This window comes from Hordeum vulgare, unplaced genomic scaffold (assembly GCF_904849725.1).
Source record: "Hordeum vulgare subsp. vulgare unplaced genomic scaffold, MorexV3_pseudomolecules_assembly, whole genome shotgun sequence".
In the NCBI taxonomy this organism is placed as follows: domain Eukaryota; kingdom Viridiplantae; phylum Streptophyta; class Magnoliopsida; order Poales; family Poaceae; genus Hordeum; species Hordeum vulgare.
This window is the reverse complement of record NW_025422509.1, coordinates 36,566-55,450: the sequence shown is the minus strand read 5'-3', so window position 1 is coordinate 55,450 and position 18,885 is coordinate 36,566. Positions and strand designations below refer to the sequence as shown.

At 48.6% G+C, this 18,885-nt stretch overlaps 1 protein-coding gene across 1 annotated transcript; it reads left to right on the top strand.

Moving 5' to 3' along the window:
- The first annotated feature begins 4,585 nt into the window (after positions 1 to 4,585).
- LOC123418465 lies at positions 4,586 to 8,143 on the top strand. The gene is made up of 3 exons (XM_045107010.1): positions 4,586 to 4,828; positions 4,901 to 5,129; positions 7,382 to 8,143. The coding sequence occupies exons 2-3, from the start codon at positions 4,926 to 4,928 to the stop codon at positions 8,015 to 8,017; spliced, it is 840 nt and encodes a 279-aa protein (XP_044962945.1). The 5' UTR covers positions 4,586 to 4,828; positions 4,901 to 4,925; the 3' UTR covers positions 8,018 to 8,143.
- The last annotated feature ends 10,742 nt before the right edge of the window (positions 8,144 to 18,885 follow it).

The window sequence follows — 18,885 nt, the reverse complement described above, 5'->3', positions numbered from 1 at the left end:
CCTTTTTCAAGCCTGGCGTTTTATATGAAGTATCTTATACAACATAGCAAAGTAGCCTATATAAAATAACAACTGGTATAATAACAACAAGTGCTACTCAAGCGGAGTGATTAAAAACGAATTGAAACATGCATTTCAGAATCCACTCCATTCGCAAAAAAATGGAAAAGCAAAACATGAACTTTCTAATACTCAAGCATGGAATTGATTGACTTCTCAAGGAACTACATGGCAGAAAATGTGTTTGATTTATTTTGAACTGATTGCAATAAATATACAAATATATGTATGGCACCTACTACTCTGTTTTCACAATATATATGTATGAAATTATATTTGGTTTCTTTTCAGCAATGCGTCATGTCTAAGTCTATTATCCCGTGACAATGTACGGACATTCAGCTAGTCTAAGGTCATGTTTGGTTCCCAGCCACACTTTGTCAAGCCAAAATTTGGCAGCCATAGTTTAGTTGGCATATGTTTGGTTTTTGCCACACTTTGGCTTGCCACACTTTATTGTCGCTATGGCCCATTTGATAGAGTTAATTTTTTTGCCAATTTTTGCCAAAGTTTGGCGTTCGTTTTTTCAACCACATTTTCTGACTTGCCACACTTTGTTAGTCTCCAACCAAACAGATCCTAAGTGTAGTAGTACTACATGTTTGTAATCATGAATAAAATAAGGCCACTACTACCCGTCAGCTGGTTTATCTTTTTCAGGATCAGCCGCCTCATCAACCGTCGTTTCATCTCGATTGGGACCAATTAGGACCGCTTGATTCCCACGTGCTGACGTGCCCATGTTTCCTGCAGGACCTCCGCTACACGCACGTAGTTGCAAAAAGCACGCTTGTGCGTAGCTACGGCATGGCATCAACAAGTCGTCTCGTACACGTTTTAATGCAACTTCCATGTTAACCTAACAAAGCAACTGCACCCAGGCACCCGGCAGGTCGTAGAAAAACCCCGATTAGCTTAAAAGTATGCTGCAACGCAGCACCCGAGTGACTCCGCTTGATTCCTACAAGCAGCATACGGTGGTTGAACAGCCGGCAATGCTCTATGGCATCATCAGCGGCCGAGCAAACCTCACCAGAGTGGCAACCAGGGCCGGCTCTGGCCCTAGGCGAACATGGGCGACGCCCAAGGACCCATGTTCCGGAGGGGCCCATCACCGCATATGTGTAAGTATACTTCTGTTGTTATATGGGCTGATAAAAAGTATTTGATCGGGACTTCGGAAGAGGAGAAGGCATCGATCCATCCGTGCTTGTTCGTTCGTCGCCTTGCCTCGGCCGCCTTCTTGCATCGCTGCGCATGCGCATGCGCGGTTGCACCTCCGACACTCCGGTAGGCACGTCCGACCCCGACGGAGAAAGAGGGGACTGGTATATACGTATCTGCAGTTTGTATATACTTTCTGTAGTGGAGATCAGGCCTGGGGAAGAACTGGAGATCACCCAGCACTGCAGCACGTGATCAGGCCTGGTGATTATAAAATAACAACGTCCTGATCCATGCATCCATTCACTCGATATAATTTAAATACTACGTTTCTCCGTATATATTTGCCCACTGCCCTAATCCTTTTAGATGAGTTGATCTCAGGCCCTGATTGGTCTGATTACATTATTGTCGATGAATTCATAAGAAACTTGGTTCTTATTTAAGGTAATCAAACTAGCAGAGAATATTATTTGTTATGTTTTTCTACTTTTTTTTCTTTTGTCGTGATATGACATAACTTAAGCGATTATTAATTATTTATAGATGTCTCTAAATAAAAATGTATGATTAGATCTAAAATTCAATATTTTACGTTTGTATATCTATAAATGCGTATATATTTATTATTCGTAAGGGGCCTATTTTTAAACTTCGCTCTAGGGCCCCCAAAAATATAGAGCCGGCCCTGGTGGCAACGACATCACTCGCCCCGTTGTGCTCACCGGTCGACGCACGATGTTGCCGTAGTACCGGCGATACACCTTCGTAGAACCGGCGGCCATCGGCCGCCCCGTCGCGGTCACCATCTCAACTGATATCGTTGCAAAGTCAGCGATGCTCCATCGCAACACCGACGACCGAGCAACGTCGTCGGAGTTGCAGCACCATTGGCCGCCTCGTCGCGGTCACCTTTGCAATTGATGTCGTCGCAGAGCCGATGATGCTCCATGGCAGCACCGACGACCGAGCAAGATCACCGAAGTTTCAGCACCATCGGTCGCCCCCATCACGGTCACTGTCGCAACACGTCATCGTCGTAGGACCGGCGATGCTCCATTGCAACGCCGTTGCCGCACGCGATGCTCCCCTCGTAGCACGACGTCGTCGTAGGACCGGTGATCCTCCATCGCAACACCGTTGCCACACGCGATGCTCCCCTCGCAGCACGACGTCGTCGTAGGACCGACGATGCTCCATTGCAGCACCGTTGCCACACGTGATGCTCCCCTCGCGGCACGATGGCATCGGAGAGTCGTCGATGCTCCATCGCAGCACCGTTGCCGCACACGGTGCTCCCCTCATAGCACGATGGCATTGGAGAGCCATCGATGCTCCACCTCAGCACTGGCGATTGCTTACGATGCACCCATCAAAGCGCCAGTGGCCCCGCGCGGAAGCTCCATGACAGCACCCGTCGTGTGCTTTACACCACCAATGACATACGAAGGCGCGACACACGTCTCCTTGCAGCATCCTGTTTCCACCTCCTGTTTCCAGCAATGTCGTCGGCCCTGGAGCACTAGACACCGACCCTTGCAACAGCCGAGCACAGCTTTGTAACGTCGATGGCCTGGTTGGGCAGCAAAGGAGATCGATGGATGGACTGGGTAGCAGCGTAGGTTTGCACTTTGCAGCATAGGCGAGTAACAAACAGTGGTGCAGCCGTGGCTCGCTGCTCTCAATTGTTGCGTTGGTGGAGTTGAATGGGAATGGAGGAGATAGATATACGGAAGGAAGAATTGGGAGATATCAGCCTCGGACGAAGAGATATGGGCTCGCGTGATGGGGTACGTGGCGGCCGAACAGGGCGGCTACTACAAATCATCCGACACGAAGAAATCAGTCGGGTCACAAGCTGTCCGATCCCTCCTTTGCAACCGTTCGATGGGTCAACGCTAATATGCATCAATATACGTCAATCCGCTTCCCCGCTTTGTTTTCGTTGTCGCCCAATTGTCGCCGTTCAGCTGCACAACATCGTCGGAAGCCATTGCAGCGACGCCCAGCTTCATTGCAATGTCGCCGTCCTCAACTTGTGGTGTCGTCGGTGGCAGCACGTGCTGCATGGCAACATGCCGACATCGCCGACAGCAAAGGGCTGCTTCAAGGCAGCGTCGTCGTCTTAGACTTGTCGTGCCTCGGCAGCAGCATTCTTCGCTTGACCGCTTCATTGCAGAGTTGTCGGCAGCAGCGCCTGCTTCATGGCAGCGTCGCCGGCAACGGCTCCCCGCTTCATTGCAGCGTCGTTGGCAGCAGGGCGCACTTAATGGCAGTGTCGTCGTTCTCGCCTTGTCGCGTCGCGTACTCGCCGTCCTTGCCTTGTCGCATCGCCTGCAACGGCGCCCCGCTTCATTGCAGCACCGGCGGCAGTAGGACACGCTTAATGGCAACATCGCCATCCCCACCTTGTCGCGTCTCCGGCAACGGCGCACCCGCTTCATTGCAGCGTCGCTCACGGTATTATACGCTTAATGGCAGCGTTGCCAACGGCAAAAACAAGGAGATGGAGACGCTCCCGCTCCATCACAGACGTTGCGTCGACTAGCTCTGCCAAACACCGGGCGCTCCCTCGTTGAACCGGCGCGCTCACAAATCACGGCGGCAGCGAGGCTGGCAAAGGGAACTCCATATCTCCGGCGCAAGGAGCTGCAGGTCGATGCGGCCGTGCTACAAATTGCCGGCCGCTGGAATGTTCCATCGCCGTGTGGTGCTGCAAGCCGTCCCACCAGCTGCTCCGACGAGGTCCAAGTAGTAAAGTGAAAGATGGTGGTTCCGTGATCTCGCTGGTAGAAAAAAGAAGGAACGGTTAGCCTTGATGCGGCATGGTGGGCCACCAGGACGCGTGGCACGCGGGTGGGACGACTTATTTCCTGTAGAAATCACCTATGCGATTCCTCCAACCGGCGGTCCCAAAGTCCCAACTCCCACCCCCCAACCGGCGTCTCTCTGTCACACACACAAAAAAAATCCCAACCGGTCGCGTTCTCCTCTCCTCTCTTCTCCTTCTCCCACCCGCGGCGCCATGGCCCCAGAACCCCCCTGCCTCCTTTCGAGCCCGGCCATCGATGGATCCTCAGGAGGAGGAGAAGAAGGGCGCCGGGCTCCCATGCAACTCCCCTTCCCGCTCCTCGCCGCCAGACTTTTCTCTCGCCCTCTCTCCTCGCGCCGTTGGCTAACCCTAGCCATGCAGCCTCCGGTGAACTGCGTCGCCTAGTTCGCCGGCGCTTCGCCTGCCCCTTCTGGTGCACCTCCTCGACGTCTCCTGCACGCCTCCCCGGCTCTGCATCGCCTCGCCTCGCCTCCTGGACTCCTGGTGCTCGTGCGTCTCGGCTTGTGGGCGACGGCCGTGGTGATGCGGCGGTTGCACGCGGTCGTGTGCTTGGCTGGCGACCTGGCGTTCCCGCTCCTCGTCGCCAGATCCGCCCCCTCCTCTCCTCTGCCGCCCACCCCGACGACGGGAACCGCCACTCACCACCAATTCCTTCCTTCACCTCCCCTTCTCGTGGCCCGGCCGTCCACCACCGGATCCGGTCATCGCAGGTGGCCCGACGTCGAGGACCACGCCGGCGACTGCACCGTCCATCTCATCTCGCCTGCGCAGGTACATCCCTTATTTCCCCTCCATGCCATCTCTCACCACCAATTTCCCTCACCTCTCTTACCCTTTTTCCAGATCTGAACCGTCAACCGCCACGACCATGACCACCGCGTCCTCGGAACGGGCAGGACAAGAGGAGGAGAGGAGGGAGCAGGGCGACGTCCGACGGCGACCTGACCATCCTCCTGGATCTCGCCGGCAACCACTTCCTCCTGCTCCTGCTCAACAAGGACGAGGGAGGAGGGAGTCCGTTGGTGCGGGGCCCACGGCACCACTCCCTCGTACTTCTCCTCAACAACATCCGGTGAGGCATTGCTTCTTCCCGTCCCCTCTGTTCCACAATCTTTTTTTTCGTTGGCTAGCACCATTTTTCCTGTTAGCTGCTGCAGCTACCCTCTCTGTATGCTGGAATTGCAGCGGGGAACAATAATAAGCTAGTAAGGTTATAAGTTTTAACAGCTTGTTTGTCTGAATATGCCTAGGCTCAAGCAAGCAGCCCGTTGCTACGTACATACCTACTTGTTCTGCAATAACCAATGAATCAAATAAACCCCTTGAAATTGCTGTAATAGGTTCAATATGTAGTACTACGATAGCAATTTAAAATATCACGAAGTTCTTGATTTTGCAGAACTAGGTTTGCATGTGTATTTTATACACATTTGGGTGCACTCTCTCTATCTCCCTCTCCTAAGATGTTTTACAGTATTTTGGATGAGTATGGAAGTGGCCTGCTTATTCTGTAATTTTGGAGGGTTTAGGGTTTAGGGGTTTTAGGGTTTAGGATTTAGGGTTTAGTGGAGGGTTTAGGGTTTAGGGGTTTAACGTTTAGCGTTTAGTGTTTAGCGTTTAGGGTTTAGGGGTTAGGATTTAGGGGAGGGTTTTTAGGGTTTAGGGTTTAGGGTTTAGGGTTCCCTCTGAAGCAAGGGAAGTTAGGGAGCTATTTGGTATGCTGGCAAGACGATTTCAACTCTTCATGATTGTTTTTGTCCTAGCGGTTCTCGTTCTTATCGCTAAGAAGTAATTACTAGGATGACAAGTATGCGAGATGTAAGTAATGCTAGAACTTTAATGACACTGCTAGACGTCATAACTAAGATGGCAAGTCCTGAACTTTATATTGGATGTTGCCTAGTTCTGTGATCAGGTGATGGTCTGTGATGCACTTTATATATGGCTAATCCTTGGCAGCCGAGAAGTCCAAGTTGTTTTTCTTTACTTTCCAAATTGTTATACTGATGTGGTCAACTTTTTCCTTCAGTCATGGTTGAATCTTGAATGATATCTCTTCAGGCCAACAATGAGAGCTGGGAACAACCTAAAACCAAAATGGCTAGTAGAACCAGGCGATGCCCTTCCTTCATATGTCACCATCGGACAGGATATCTCAGCCAAACGTACACAGTTCGCTATACTGTATTTTCCCTGACGTCCCTGAGCAGTGGCCGTGCCTGGTACGCTGGGGCGAGCCGCCATGCCGCATCCGTACATCTCGTCTCTCCGTGGGCAGCGCGCGGTCGACGAGCTCTGCAGACATTTCGGAGGCCTACACAGCGCAACTTGCCGGCGACCGGCGTGTTTGCACGGCGCATCCAGAGGGGGATGTATAGAACATCACGGGGCTCGCCATCCGGCGACGGCGTGGACATCGCGGCGGCGGCACCATAGATGGAGCTAAGGGACAGTTCCCAGATGGGCTCCTCGTCATCGCCATCACCACCGGCGCTCAACCTCTTCTTCCCGGATGAGGAACCGGTGCCGTGCATGAGCAAATATTTCCCCATGGAGCGAACTACGAAGAGATGCAATCGGCCGGGACAGGGAAGGGAGATGTTATATACAGCTTGGGGGAGCACATAGTCGATGGATGCCTTGGGGAATGATCATAACATTGACCCCATCCGCAACTTTAGTGGAGCATTGCACTGTCTGCAATGCCTTACACAAGGCAGATGTTAATTCCTTAAATCCATGGCCGCAAAAGAAACAAGTTCTTAACTATGCAACCAAACAGACCAAATTTACCAGGAAGGTGCGTCTGCTCAGCATGAGGGGCATATCCGTTCGGCTTGAGCCCACACACACTCAGACCTAGCTGCTACCATGGCGGCGACGCTGCCGCTGTTGCTCCCGGACTACCTCGCCGAAGAGATCTTCCTCCGCCTCCCTCACCAGCAAGGACTGGGGCCACACCACACACGGGAGGAATACTGACATGAGGGAGGAATACTGACTGGGGGGGGGGGGGGGGGGGAGCAGGGGCACGGGAAAGGGAGTATACGACTGCACGGGATCAACAATGTGAACACGTAAAAACTAAAAACCTGAACCTGCGCGCGGGATCAACAATGTGAACACGTAACATTTTGAAAAATCTTCTCTACTCCCGCCGTAATAACCTCATCCTATACCAATCCATCGCTATGATCGTTCCCCGAGGCATCCGTCGACTATGTGCTCCCCAAAGCTGTATATAACATCTCCACATTTGTACTTGCTATTCTATGGGTGCTAGTGAATCTTAGTGTATTTACTATTGTTCTTTTTGTTTGGCAGGAAGATACTTGCTTACCAGGTCAGGACCTGAATGTCACTAGTGCAAATGTGGCAGAACAGGGAATGGCTCTTCAGATGGATAGCATGTCATCTCCAATTACAATATCAAGCAGGGTTTGCCCCATCTCCGGCTTTCGAGCTTCATCAATGCATTTTCTTTTTTTCATTGTTTCCTTCTTTTCCCCTTCTTCTCTCTGCCTCTTCTTAGTGGCCACATCAACTTCTCGCTTCTTCTTTTGTTCCTCTTCATCTCGTTTCTTCTTTTCCTCTTCATCGCGTTTCTTCTTTTGTTCCTCTTCAAGTTTTTGTTTTAATTCCTTCTCGCGCTTAAGTCTTTCACGCTCTACTATTGCATGTGGGCTCAAGCCCAACGGATATGCCCCTCATGATGAGCAGACGCACCTTCCCCATCTCCAGCACCGCCTTCCGTCGCCGGCTCCAGGACTTGTCCTGCCATCCCTTCATGCATCTTGGCATACCAGTGAAGAGCGGTCTGGTCGTGTACTTCTTGAGCAGTGGCCGTGCCCGATACGCTGGGGCGAGCCGCCATGCCGCATCCATACATCTCGTCTCTCCGTTGGCAGCGCGCGGTCGACGAGCTCTACAGGACAAGTTTTTTGTTCTGACGTCCCCTGAGCAATGGCCGTGCCCGGTATGCTGGGGCGAGCCGCCATGCCGCATCATCTCGTCTCTCTGTGGGCAACGCAAGGTCGACGAGCACTGCAGGAAGCACGACATTTCGGAGGCCTACACCGCGCGACCTGCCAGCGACCAGCGTGTTTGCATGCCGCTTCCAAAGGGGGATGTATGGGTTACGCGGATGCGCTGGATGCCGGGATGTGCGTCCCGCTGCACGGCTTCTTCTGCGAAGTGCTCAACCACTTCGTCCGTGCGCCGAGCCAGCTCATGCCCAACACGGAGCTCCACTTGGCTTGCGTGTACACGGGCGTGCCGGAGGCCGGGATGCGAATTTGTTGGAGAAGTTGACCAGGAGCTGTGAGTCGCCCTTGATGACGAGGCACTTGATACCGAGTCCAATCGCGGCCCGGATCCCAGCGAGGGCCCGGGAGGGTCGTGCAGGTTCAACCGTAAGAATTGGATCATTTTGCCGGTAGGTGGTATAGTGTTGGCTAGCTGAGACGCCGATTGCAAGGCCCCCAGTTCACGGGCACGAACCCGCCGGCTATGATACCGATGCAGGCTCTCGCACGTGCTGCGGTGAACTACCTCCGCCAGGAGCTCGCCGTCCTGCAGTAGAGTTCCTGGCCGAGGTAGTTCGCCGTCCTGCAGTAGATAGGCAAAAGTAGGCGGAGACGTGGGGACCCTGGAGGGAACAATGCTGGACGACACCTCGCCGCTAGCCGATGTAGTAGCGGCCCCGGCTGATCCTCTGCACGGGCTGCCGGTCTGCCGCCGTCATCCCACAGGGCGGTTGGGCTCAGGTACCTCGCCCCCGCCGCGGGGTGCCATCTGCGTGTATGCCCACACGCTAGAGGCTGGGATGTGCATCCCGCTGCAGAGCTCCTGGCCGAGGTAGTTCAATTCATGGTGCATGTCCTCGGCCAGTGGGTTTTGCTTGCCGCGGCCGGCACTTTTTTTCCCAAATGGGGAAAAACCCTTGCCTCTGCGCTCCCACCAGCAGAGCTGTGATGCTCGTCTTTGCCTTGGCTAGTGGGTTCTGCTCGCCACGGACAGCAGTCATGAAGGCAGAAGGAAGCGTAGAAAGTTTGATGGAATCACAACTTCAAAAAGTCATCTAACAACACAAAGTACGCCGACACGCTTGAATCTCGAAGGAACCGTAAAAAGGTTGACATAAGAAAGTGCAGAAAGGTTGATGGAATCACACCTTCGCGAGAACAATTTGTTTTGAATTTATAGTGTCTCGTTGAATCTCGGGGCAAAACTTCACATTTATTGAAAATTGTTTTGTAATCCTTTGTTTGACTTACATGCCACCATGTAAAACAAATTTGGGCTAATTTTAAGAAGGTCGAGAAAATCACAAATTTACAAACGGACCGTTTGGTCCTACTTAAACCAGTTTTTGTAAGCAAGTGATTTTTTTGATCTCCTCTAAATCAATAGAGATTTTGTACACATAATCTCTTACACAAGAGTGAAGAGAATATGAAGGTTTTACATTTTTTAGATTTTTTTGAATTTATCTCTCATAATGCCCGATGTGAAATTAATCCTGAATATTGCTACGTCGATAAAATATGCTCATTGATTCGACTCGCACCGGCACTTTTTTGGGAATGTTGTTGGAGACCTTGGTGCGCTTGTTGAAACAGAGCTGCACAACATAGTAGAGCTTGTCTCCAGTTGGTGAGGTGAGCATGATGCCAGCCCCCGAGCCCTCTGAAGAAAAGCCCCCGTCGAAGTGCATGATCCAGTGGTCCGAGGCCGCAAGAACATTTTTATTATTTTTTAGGAAAATTTAATCATCCATTCAGATTCTGGTCCACCAGCAACAGCTTCCCAAATTCTGGTCACAGCAGTAGCAGTAGTGAAATACTGTAGGCATAGGGACGGATGAACGGGCGTTGCATGGATAAGATAATTCATATAATAATCAAGACATGGGCAATTGCAGGTAAATAATGATAAAGCATCCAAGCACTAAGTAACTATAGGCATGTGTTTCGTATTTAGTCGTACATGCTTGCAATGAGAAACTTGCACGCAAAAGATCTGCTCTCCCTCCACATCACCATCCTCATCTCACTCGGCCTCTCTCTTCTCACCTGTTTCTCTCTCTCTGGGTCATTACTAGGGCAGGCAAGCACAAGGCAGAGAGGTGGTATACTAGGGAGTAAGTGTGACACAAAATCCCTTCGCAGTTCATCAAGAATTCAATCAAAAACATGTGCCCAAAATCTGTCTAGAAACAGATTCAGAAAATCCAGAGATTCTTTCTCTGAAAAATTTGCTAAGTGTTGGAAACAGACAGAACCAAGGAAAAGTAGCAGCAAGAATTTTATAGCAAATAAAATCCAATTGTGAAAATTCAAGTTGGAACATGTTAACCATACTGTGAAGTTTCAGAAACATGTTTTTCCCAAAGTTTATAGAATAAGGAAGGCAGTTGAAACATGAGTGAAAAATGGCATCATTCTGTTTTTCTCTGGTTTCTCTGTTTTTTTTGTTTTCTGTCTTGTTTTCTTGCCACAACTCAAATATTTAAACTAAGGGCATGGATTTGTAGTCCACACACCAGTGAACAATATCAAGCACAAAAATCTCCAAATTGGTTATTAAAAACAACCAAAGCCTTGAGCTAGAAATGGCTTGTTAAAAAGGGTTTTTAGCAATTTTCTCCCTAGAAAACCCTCACTAAAATTTTAATTCAAAGTTTTCTTGCTTAGGCCTTGCTAGATAATCTTTCTTAATGAGATCAAGATGTGATCAAAAAATTTGGGCAAGAATTATCCATAGCACCTTAGAGAAAACATGGAAAATATGCAGAAAATAATAATATGATCCATATTGAAGAAAATTCTATGGGTGAAAATAAAACATCCACATAATATTCCAAGGGTAAAACATTGCATAAACTTGTTCATCATTACAAAACATCATGCCAAATAAAATTTTAGTTGGCTCACAATTTTGATCCCACTACTACACACATGGCCAAAATGAGGATGTGACAGATCTTCCCCCCTTAAAAGAATCTCGTCCCGAGATTCGCAGGATTAAGCACTAAGAAAATTAGGGAACTCCTTCCTGATATAATCCTCGCTTTCCTAGGTAGCTTCTTCCTCAGAGTGATTTATACACTGAATCTTAAGGAATTTAATAGCACGCTTCCTGGTAACACGCACATTCTCATCGAGAACGCGAAGGGGTCTGTCACGGTAGGTCAGGTCTTGGTTCAAGTCAATGGTCTTGAAGTCAATATCTTGGTAAGTGAGATTCTTCTCAGGTACGTGAAGACACTTCCAGAGCAAAGACACATGAAAGACATCATGAAAATCTGACAGCTCTTCTGGCAATTCTAGCCGATAAGAAACTTCACCACGACGGGCCGGGATCTTAAAAGGGCCAATATACCGGGGTGCAAGCTTTCCCTTGACATGAAAACGCTGCATCCCGTTGAGAGGTGTGACATGAAGGTACGCGAAATCTCTAACACGAAAAGAGACGTCATGACGCTTCGAGTCGGCATAACTCTTTTGGCGAGATTGAGCTGCCTGAAGACGATCACGAATAAGCAGGACTTGCTCTTCTGCAGCACGCAGGGTGTCCACACCAAAGATCTGGCTGTCTCCAGATTCTGACCAGTTCAGAGGTGTACGACACTTGCATCCATACAGGGCTTCAAAAGGGGCCATTTGCAAGCTAGACTGGTAGCTATTGTTGTAAGAAAACTCTGCGAAGGGCAGGCAGTCTTCCCACTTGGCACCATAAGACAAGACATAGGCACGGAGCATGTCTTCCAGGATTTGGTTCACATGCTCAGTTTGTCCACCAGTTTGTGGGTGATAGGCAGTGCTAAAGGCTAGCTTGGTTCCAAGGGCTTCGTGCAACTTCTTCCAGAATCGAGAAGTGAACTGGGTTCCTCGATCAGACACAATCCTCTCCGGGACTCCATGAAGACTAACAATCCAAGAAATATAAAGATCAGCAAGCTGGTCTCCATGATGAGTAGTTCGAACAGGAATAAAGTGAGCAACTTTAGTGAGCCTGTCCACAACAACCCATATGGCATCACGTCCTCGGCTAGACTTTGGAAGTCCCGTGATGAAGTCTATCCCAACTTCATCCCATTTCCACAATGGCACTTGTAGCGGTTGCAACAATCCAGCGGGACGCTGGTGCTCAGCCTTCACTTGTTGACACACGTCACGCTTTGCTACAAACGAAGCGATGTCTCGCTTCATTCCATGCCACCAGAATCTCTCCTTCAGGTCTTGGTTCCTCCGGGATGGATAGAATACAGAGTATCATGAGCTTCAGACAGAATGGTCTGCTTTAGCTCAGACTCGGAGGGAACACAAATACGACCTTTATACCATAACACTCCTTTGGAATCAACGGTAAAACCAGGTACCGTCTCCCGCTTCATGCGGTCCTTGATTCCTTCAATACTCTCTTGGCCTTTCTGTGCTTCTTTAATTTGATCAATCAAAGTAGGCCTAACCTCAATAGTGCTCATCATGACAGAACTGACCACCTCAATACTAAGTTGGTCAAGCTCTTTCCATAATTCAGGTTGCCTAATTTTAATCATAGCATTCAGAGAGACCGGCTCTTGACTGAGAGCATCAGCTATAACATTTGCTTTGCCCAGGTGATAGTGGATACTTAGATCATAATCTTTAATGAGCTCAATCCATCTGCACTGCCTCATATTGAGTTCTCATTGAGAAAAAATATATTTCAAGCTCTTGTGATCAGTGTATATTTCACACCTTTTTCCCATAAGAAAGTGTCGCTATGCCTTGAGAGCATGAACAACAGCGGCAAGCTCAAGATCATGCGTGGGGTAGTTTAGTTCATGTGGTCTCAACTGACGTGAGATATAAGATATGACCTTCCCTTCTTGCATGAGAACACTTCCAAGACCAAGCTTAGAAGCATCACAATAAACATCGAAACTCTTGGTGACGTCCGGCATAATGAGAACCGGAGCAGACACCATGCGTTTCTTTAACTCTTGGAAACTCTCTTCACATTTGTCAGTCCACTCAAACTTCTGGTCCTTCCAGAGAAACTGAGTGAGTGGTCTGGCGATGCTCGAAAATCCTTGAACAAACTTGCGGTAATATCCAGCCAGTCCAAGAAATGATCTGACTTTTGTCTCATTGGTTGGAGCAACACGCTTCAAGACTGACTGGACCAAAGCAGGATCAACAGAAATCCCCTCTTTCAGTCCAAGAAATCCGACTTCTCTAAGCCAAAATTGGCATTTACTACTGATGCTTACGAAGTGTTCCGAGTACAATTCTCAGATGTTCTTCGTGTTCTTCTTCACTTTTGGAATAAATGAGAATGTCATCAATAAACTCCACGACAAACTTGTCCAGATAATCCATGAACACCTTGTTCATGAGATTCATGAAGTAGGCTGGGGCATTGGTCAGACCAAAATACATCACGGTGTACTCATACAATCCGTAACAGGTGATAAATGTGGTCTTGGAAATATCGGTCTCACGCACCTTCAACTGATGATAACCGATGCGAAGATCGATTTTTGAGAAAACCCTGGCCCCATTCATCTGGTCAAATAGGTCTTCAATCTTGGGCAATGGGTATTTGTTCTTGATGGTCAGATCATTTAACTTGCGGTAATCCACACATAAACGAGTGGTACCGTCCCGTTTGTCCACAAAAATGACAGGTGATCCCCAAGGTGAAGCGCTTGGGCGAATCAAACCTTTTTGCAGCATGTCCTCTAGTTGCTTCTTTAACTCCTCCAATTCTTTCGGATTCATCCGATATGGCTTCTGAGCTATTGGTCCGGTTCCAGGTACTAACTCAATAATGAACTCAATATCCCAATCAGGGGGCATACCGGGTAACTCTTCTAGAAAAACATCCGGGTATTCACATACCTTAGGTACTTGCTCAAGGGTAGGGTTGGCTATACTTGCATGGCAATGGACCTTCGAAGAAGGTTTGGTTGCAGTGCAAGTGATCTCTTCTCCATCACTACTGGTCATGCTAATGGACTTTTTGGTGCAGTCAATGACTCCTTTATACCAGGTCATCCAATTCATACCAAGTACTACTTCTATCCCTTGGGATCCCAATACTATAAGATCAGCATGAAAGGTTTTCCCTTCAATATCAATGGGCACATTATTGCAAGCAAGGTTGGCTTTGGTACTATCACCAGGTATTTGTACTAGCATAGTATTGACCAAACGGTTGCATTTCATACCACTTTTATCAACAAATGGCTTAGTGACAAAGGAATGCGATGCACCTGAATCAAACAGAATTGAGGCTGGTACAGAGTTGACACGAAACGTACCCATCACCATGTCTGGTGCATCGCATTTTGAATATGAAAGCAACACTGGTCACTTTGAAAGCAACACTGGTCATTTTGATAGCAACACAGGTCATTTTGATAGCAACATAAATATGAAACCAACACAGGTCACTTTGAAAGAAACACATGTCACTTTGAAAGCAACACAGGTCATTTTGATAGCAACATAAATATGAAAGCAACACAGGTCATTTTGATAGCAACACAAATATGAAAGCAAGACAGGTCACTTTGAAAGCAACATGAATATGAAAGCAACACTGGTCACTTTGAAAGCAACACTGGTCATTTTGAAAGCAACACAGGTCATTTTGATAGCAACATAAATATGAAAGCAACACAGGTTGGGACACACGAGTATTCGGGGCACTCCTCGTCGCCGCCTTTCCCCGATTCCCCTTATTCCGCTGCCGCCGCGTAGCCTCCCACCGCCTTCGACCCGGTTCTGCGGAAGATCGTGCCATCCAAGCAGCCGGTCAAGAACCTGACAATTTAAAACTGACACGCAAGTTCAAAATTCCAATGTGGGTGTGTTTCTTGTCCTAGTAATTTTCGCAAACAAATTATGACATAGCAAAAATATTTTTAAGATTAATTTAGATAATTGGCCTGGTACACTATATTATCCTCATGGAAAATAATTTACAATGTTGCTCTTCCGCAGCAAAGCGCGGGCATTTTGCTAGTAATGACAAACCTCACTCGCATCCTTCACCCTATCAGATTCAAGCTCTTGTCCTCCAGAAGTACTTTTATTCAGAAGATATTGCTGGAAAAAAAGAAAGGGATGACAATTATAGGTAAAGCATAAACACATTAAAAATCCATAAGCAAGTTTCTTAGATAAGTATACTTACAACAGCACCATAACTTAGGACAGCTTTATCAACATTGTCCGCTAAAAAACTGTCACATACAAGATGCAGTATGTCTGAGTGCATTTTATCCTTTTTTTCAAGCAGTCCACAAAAGTGGACTCGGGTATACAATATGGACCAATATCCACTACAATTTCATCACGTGTTCTATCTAGCACGCGCTTCTTGTAGAGAGTAACTAAATCATCCTGATGCTGAAAAAAAGGACAGCATCAGTACTATGCAATGCTCCCCCGACCTTGAAAAGGAGAAGCGATACTCACCAATTCAAATTGTTTGTACGGGCTTTCCTCCCATTTCTCGAACTCAAAAGAACAAAGCGGCTTCGCTGTCTTGCTATACTGATTCTGCTTTTTCCCCTGAAAGGGACATAAAGCAATAAGAAATTGCATCATAATATAATGCATACTTTCTTACAGGTTCCTTTTCTTACACGTTGACTGACAAGAGCAATGAGCATCTTCTCATCATATAAGTTTATTCGACCAGATTTTTCCGCGTCTAACTGATTCCCTTTGCAGCAATCCACGAAGACAATCTGAGAATAACTGAAAGAATTGGGCATTAGTTTAAGAGGAATTGGGAACATGTATATATGCTAGCAACACAGGTCACTTTGCTGGCAACAATGCATAGGAAAGCAACACCAAAGGCTCGCTTGCCAAAGCATTGGGAAAGCTCCTAGTACTTACCAAAGGCACAGCCACACAACCAAGGAAGTACTTTTTGCTGGGTTTCTTCTCGCAGTCATTCATCAACTGCTCATGTACCAGATGTGCCCAGTCAACATCCCCCAGCTTATTTAGGTCGTGTACCTTTTGAAGTGTAGGAGTGGTGATATAGGCAGAGTTTCCAGGCACTAAAAATCTTTCCTATATTACCGCTAAGTACAGCCTCGCGAGCATCTCCGGGGTAACATAAGGTTTGACATCTGCTTTCTCACAATGTGTAAATAACAGCTCAATGTTCTTGACGCCGAACAATTCTCGCAGATGTGCCGCTTTTTTTGCAGACTCTTCGCTGTGCTGTTTTTTTCCCTCCCTTTCTTTTGGTTTGTACGTTTCAATTACGTACTTTAGGGCTTTAGTCATGTTATTGTACTCCTGATCTGCTGGCTCTGTGTCTTCTAGAGCTAGTAACTCCTTATTAGAGCCTGTCGGCAGGTCAAGGACATGCTGCAAAATATCCTTGGCGACCCACAGGGAATCTCCTTCCCTTATCCAAAATTCAATTGTATTGTTTATTCTATCAACGACAGCACAATCCATTAATTCAAACAAGAGTACCTTGCTATCAAGGCCATCTAGCTTGAAATTCATCAGCTTATTCAAACCAGCAGTGTCAAGCACTTGAACCACCTCTTGTGGAAACAAGTCACGCAACTCTGGCGCCAAGCCAGGCTGGCAACGCGTTGGTAGTGCGTCCACGGTTTTTGAGCTGCAATTGCTCAATAATGGTCAATCAGCAGTTCAGAACACACAGTCTACATGAAAGGTATTGCTATGAATGTAGTAAGCAACTACAATAGATCAACAGAACAGAAGAATTTGTCCAAGTAACAAAGTATAAGTAAGTCCCAAATATAATATCAGTCTAAATAGTGACAAATTCTTTGAATTTTTAAAGAGCTACATTTCGTTAGTTTAAGAAGTCGTTTTTCTCATCAATGGTGAGATTTTTGCATCAATTCATTCTCAGTCTAAACTAACTTGCAGTACGCAATGGGTGGTCTCCCCAAATTATTAAAAGAATCGCTCTGTGATTAATCCTTTTCGGTAGGCAATTCCACATTAGGGTACAAAAGAGAAATATGTAATTCCTAGTGGATCAACAAAATACAAAATACGCTGCTGGGTTGAGAGGATCAATTCAAGGAGCAGGAGAAGCAAGGATGACCCCCATTCACAATACCTTTCGGACATTTCTTCGAGCACCTGACGAGCACGAAGGGGACGGCGGCGCCAGAACGGGGGCGCCGGGGAGGACACCGGAGCCGGCGCTGCAACCGGAGCGGGCGAGGAAGAAGATGGCCAGTTGGCGGCGGCGGGAGGAGTGGTGGGATTGGGGATGGCGGGGCAGAAGTCGATGGCTGGGAGAGGAGGGGCAGGAGCGAGAGGGAGAAGGGGCTGGGGCAGAAGTCGAGGCAGGAGCGAGAAGGAGAAGGGGCGGATTTGCTTTCACAATTACCTGTGTTGCTTTCAGAGTTACCTGTGTTGCTTTCATTTTTATGTTGCCATCAAAATTACCTGTGTTGCTTTCAAAATGACCAGTGTTGCTTTCAAAGTGACCTGTGTTACTTTCAAAATGACTTGTATTGCTTTCAAAGTGACTTGTATTGCTTTCCCGCTCCACGGCCGTCGGGAGCTGCAAGCTCGTCTATCTGCCGAGCCGACGGTGAACTTGATCGAACCGAAAGCCGTCGTGTTCCTGAACGATGATGGGATCTCAATCGATAGGCACGCGGAACGAGGAAATCTTTTTGTTGCGCCTACACTGCTCACGCTACCGGCCGATGCGCCGTCGCGTCTAGTCGCCTTCTGCACTCTGGAGCAGTCCAGCAGAGGCAAACGATTATCAAGGCGCGCGCGTGGTGGCGTGTGAGACCCTTCAGCCCCAACTTTTGCACTCCAATTGTTATATTTCAGGAGCTGGCAAGCGAGTCTATCTGTAGAGCCAACGGTGTGCAGCATTGATCCTTCCGGGTGCGCGCGCAAAGAAGGCTTGGACTTTGAGGGAGAAGGTTCTGAAGGGGAGAGTTCGCGTATGCCCCGATCTTCTGCAGAACCTGCACCGTCGCCGCCTCGCCAAGCCCCGCCAGCTGATGTTGCGCTTGCGGTTCGGATCGTTGCCCATGCTCCCCCCCCCCGAGCTGCGATAGCTCCCGCTCGATGGCCGCTGGGAGCTGGCAAGCTCGTTTATATGCGGAGCCGATGGTGTGCGGCATTGTTCCTTGCGGGCTCACGCGCAAAGAAGGCTTGGACTTTGAGGGAGACGGATCTGAAGGGGAGAGTTCACGTTCGGCTGTGGAGTGATGTTGCTAGGACAAGAAACACACCCACATTGGCTTTTTGAACTTGCGTGTCAGTTTTAAATTGTCAGGTTCTTGACCGGCTGCTTGGGTGGCCCGATCTTCTGTAGAACGTGCACCGCTGTCGCCTCGCTGAGCCCCGCCAGCCGATGCTGCGCTTGCGGTTCGGCTCGTTGCCCGTGCCGCCCCTCGAGCTGCGATAGTTGGACCTATATTATCTTCTGCAATGAAGACGCGGAGCCTTGAGATGGTGCCACGCAAGCTCCTCGGTGGCTGGAAGGGCATCGCCGACTGCGTGGCACCATCTCAAGGCTCCGCGTCTTCATTGCAGAAGATAATATAGGTCCAACTATCGCAGCTCGAGGGGCGGCACGGGCAACGAGCCGAACCGCAAGCGCAGCATCGGCTGGCGGGGCTCAGTGAGGCGGCAGCGGTGCAGGTTCTACAGAAGATCGGGCCACCCAAGCAGCCGGTCAAGAACCTGACAATTTAAAACTGACACGCAAGTTCAAAAAGCCAATGTGGGTGTGTTTCTTGTCCTAGCAACATCACTCCACAGCCGAACGCGAACTCTCCCCTTCAGATCCGT